At 33.0% G+C, this 4310-nt stretch overlaps 1 protein-coding gene across 1 annotated transcript; it reads right to left on the bottom strand.

The window, feature by feature from the left end:
- Positions 1-1564: 1564 nt before the first annotated feature.
- LOC107793184 (phospholipase A1-Ibeta2, chloroplastic-like) lies at positions 1565-3272 on the bottom strand. The gene has a single exon (XM_016615473.2). The coding sequence runs from the start codon at positions 3191-3193 to the stop codon at positions 1601-1603; it is 1593 nt and encodes a 530-aa protein (XP_016470959.1). The 5' UTR covers positions 3194-3272; the 3' UTR covers positions 1565-1600.
- Positions 3273-4310: the final 1038 nt, after the last annotated feature.

Raw genomic sequence — 4310 nt, 5'->3', positions numbered from 1 at the left:
CCATTTTTTTTGGAACAGATTAAAAAGGATAGTGTGCTACATAAATAGGGATAATGGGAATAGTATTTATATCCTATTACTTAAAAATAAATACAAATTTTTGTATAATTATTCCTTTTATAGGATGATTTTTTCTTATCAAATCTTGCATTGCTGGACAGAATTATATGGTACTTATAATGGCGGAGGATAGCAGATATTCCGTAAAATAGTTAAGATGAGTAAGTTGGAGTGAAGGTTAAAAATTATGTTTGTATATCATATTAAGATTCTTGCTATCATTATTTTTTTTCTGAATATTTGAGTGAAAAATGGTTAATACAGGGAACATTGATAATACTAATGTGAGAAAAACATTCGTACTATATGAATAAGAAGTTACACGCTTAATTTCAAATATACCATACACACTTATTAATTTCAAAGATACCATATATATATATTTCAAAAGTGTCAAAACATAATATAGAGAACAATTATTTAGCTATGGGAAAATAGTTTTTGTTTTAAATTTATATTGAATTTAGTTTTAACAATGGCACAAAATAAATCGAACGGTTTTCTATTAAGGTAGATGGAGTCAACCATTTTCGTGTATACTCTGTGTTTTGTGTTCTACCTACCACATGGCTTGGCTCTTCATTTTTTATCCTCTTTTGGCTATTATTATTCTTTTCTTTTTCCACACAAAATCAAATTGGTATAGAATTTTTAATTTATCATGATATGGGAGAAGGAGAAAAGGGGCAATTAAAATCGAACTCATAAACAGTCAAATCTCTCTATCACAGTCTCGTTTGTTTCGAATATTTTTGGATGTTATAGCGAATTACTGTTATAGAAAATGTATTTTATAATAGAACATGAGATTTGGTTCCGGAAATATTTGGCTTTTATAAAGAAGTGTTGTTATATAAGGATGTTGTTATAGAGAGACCTGATTGTATATATTGCGTGGAAACCCATACTATACAACACATATTAGGTTGTGATTGATGCAAAATCTCTTCATTCTCGTATTCATTTCAGTTTATGTGACACACTTTTCTTATTAGTTTGTTCGAAAAAGAATGATATAACCTATACTTGAAAAATATTTATCTTCAAACTTACTAATTTACTCATTTTAATTACTCTTAGTGAGAAGCTTTTGCAATTTTAAAAGTCTTAATTTTTTTTTCTTAGACCCCATATCGAAACAAACTACGTTATATAAATTGAAACGGATGGAGTACTTTCTTTATTCTTAATCTATGCAATCAGTGAAAAAATTACAAAATTTTTTGAAGTCACTTGTCTAGTCATTCAAGCAAGGAGATAAAGAGCTCGTTTGGATTGGCTTAAAAATGGCTTATTTGTTGAAAGTGGCTTTTAAGCCCAAAAACAATAATAAGTTGGGGTTGCCCGACTTATTACTTTTGGGTTGTTTTAAACAATTTTAAACTTATTTTAAACACTTTTAAGCTTTGCCAAATATTGAAAAAGCTAGAAAGCGCCTAAAGCTGATTTGACCAGTTTAAAAGCTAGTCTAAACAGCCTCAAATAGTAAAAGAAAAGTTACAACTACATAGAAAACATAGTAGTACTTCTTATTTACTTATCAAGAAGATGGACTAGGCAAACAACTAGGTGTAGAGAAACTATGTTCTCTTTCAAGATTAAGGCTCAAACCTTTTGCTTTACTAGTATAAAGCCTTTTGATATTAGACTTTTGTTCATTTAACAACTTGGCTAAACTTCTCTTTGCATTTGCTCTAAATGGACAATTTGATGCTAAATATCCATCCACCAAATGCAAATATGCCTCCAAATCATGGCAACAGGCAATATCTGCATCAGGCTTTAAAAATGGTGACATTCTTGTGTCAACTCTTAGCTCTGTTCCAACATGTGAATATGCCCATGGCATACTTTTGTCAAGCACATTTAGCACACCACTCGCAATTCCTGACTCCCTTAATTTTTTATCGAGTGATTCGCTCACGAACATCCCTGGAACTCGAGTGATTACATCTTGATTGTTCACGATACGTAGCACTTTAACGTTTTTTGAGTTTAATCGATCTGCAAAGCTTCGATTGCCCACTCGAGGACCCCCGAACGAGAAAACAGCCACGGGTGGTGCATCGGGTGCACATGTACTTATTTCATCTGCTACTAACAATGCCAAGGCTGCTCCAAGACTATGGCCTGTTACAGTAATACTTAAATTCTCACCTTTGTATTGTTCAATGAGTCTTTGCACTTCATTAACTACTGATTCAGCTAAACTTGGAACATTAACACCACTTGTTTGAAACAAACTCAAGAATCCACATTCCACTTTAGCCTGTCCGTCAGTTGAATCTGTTTCTGTCTCTGCTGGAATTTGAACCAACAAGTCACGAAAGTTTTCACCCCATTCGAGACAAGTTGCAGTGCCACGTAGAGCTATGACAATATCCCTCCGTCCCATACGTTGAATCTCTGACCTATCATCACAAACCGCGACATAACCAATCCAACTCGACCTCTGAGTCATCCATCCAAGGTCTGGTGCAACGTCGTCCACCCATTTTGGTAATCCAACGGACGACGTTGCATACAGACTCTTGGTCACCTTATATGACTTATCGGGCAACGCCACGTGTCTCGGGCGTAACAACCCTTCTCCTGAAGAAGTTGAAGGATTTGAATGAAAACAATGATAAGCTGCTTGAACAAACTCACCATATCTAATCAATTCTCGCCTTAAATTCTCATTTAAAGGATCAATTAAGCCTAGCCAATCATTACTACCATGAAATTCCTTCCACCTACTACCAAGACTATTTCTTGGCGAATATTCAATGTTATTATTTGATAACATTTTTTGTAGCCTGTTTAAATATCTTGGTGACATTTCTTCAGCAACCTTATGTTCAGGCCAAATTCTTGCCAAATTCAACCCTTCCAATAAATTCCTTCCCTTTTTCTCCTTTAACCCATTACGCGATTCTTGAACAACTTCATTTGAATCGACTGATTGGGTTTTTTGAGGTTGCTTTTGTAAGATTTTTTCAAGATTTGAGAGATGTTTTCTTGTCATCTCTGTTTTTACACTTTGTGTATTCAAAAAACTAGGGTTTAATGGGGATCCATTGCATTTGAAACTGGCTCTTTTTGACTGAAAAAAATGGAGGTTTGTAGCCGGAAGTGTTGCTCCGATTTGCATGGTTTTAGAGAGAGAAAAGAAAATGTGCAAAGTTTTTAGAGAGAGAAGTCAGCTCAGAAGGAGAGATCAAAGTTAACGAACACACATAAAGTAGGATTAAAGAGCTAAGCTGAGGTATTTATAGAGGGTATAATTAAGTAAAAAGACTTTAAAGTATATCACATTTTGTTTTATTTACAAGAATACCATATAAAATTAGGGGGAATTATTGAAAAAAGAGAGGGTATTTTATTTGAAAGAGTTCATTAATTGACTTTGATTAGCTTGACTTCATATCGTGAAAAGTCTGCTTACTTGGTCCCATTGTGATTTAATTGACTAAAACACCCATACCAATCATCCTTCATTTATTTTTTATTTTTTTTTATATATTTTCAAAAGAGTTTATGGTATATGTATGAGTAGTGTAATATATAATATAATTATGTATGTCGGAGGTTCGAGAATCTATGAAAAGATATTTAAGGCTAAGGTTACGAAGTAAAGGAAAAGAGAAGTGGTGATCTCGTCTTGCTTGCTGGGGAAGAGGAAGCTTCCGAACTATCTTTTCCAGCCAGATAGCGAGCAATCACTCAGCAATAAACACTAACTAAAAGCGGCCGGAATGAATACATATCCCTTACGGGAATCGAACTCGTATCTTCGACATGAAAAGACGATGTCCTAACCACCGGACAAGAGGGACCAAAAAGCTAAGTATATATAAAGACACTTATACGATAATTATATGCAAGTTATATGATAAATATTAGTAATATGCAACATTATTAAAATTAAAATTAAGAGTTTAACTTATATACACTGATAGTATAATATTTTTTATAGTATAATCGTCATTCGTCAAAAGAATGTCTATAGGTAACCTCCAGAAAACGTGGGGTTTGTAATCTTGAAAGTACGGCAAATTAATTGTTATAACAGGTAAACCGGAACTGAAAGTATAGAATTATTTACACAGTCGTTAGTATGTAAGTTAAATTAATTGTAATTCACAATTTAGCATGTTACTACCGGTTAAATTATATTTTTCACTTTTTACACTAGTATATAACTTAAATCCTTTTAATAAAATTATATATTTTAAAGCCTTCAACATTTTTGTGTTTCATTTTTAGAT

The sequence above is a fragment of the Nicotiana tabacum genome, chromosome 5 (genome assembly GCF_000715075.1).
Source record: "Nicotiana tabacum cultivar K326 chromosome 5, ASM71507v2, whole genome shotgun sequence".
Taxonomy (NCBI): Eukaryota; Viridiplantae; Streptophyta; class Magnoliopsida; order Solanales; family Solanaceae; genus Nicotiana; species Nicotiana tabacum.
This window is presented reverse-complemented; position numbering and strand designations above follow the sequence as displayed.

What these genes read in the sequence shown, in the direction of transcription:
- LOC107793184 (XM_016615473.2), bottom strand. Translation starts at nt 3,193, where the DNA reads ATGCAAATCGGAGCAACACTTCCGGCTACAAACCTCCATTTTTTTCAG.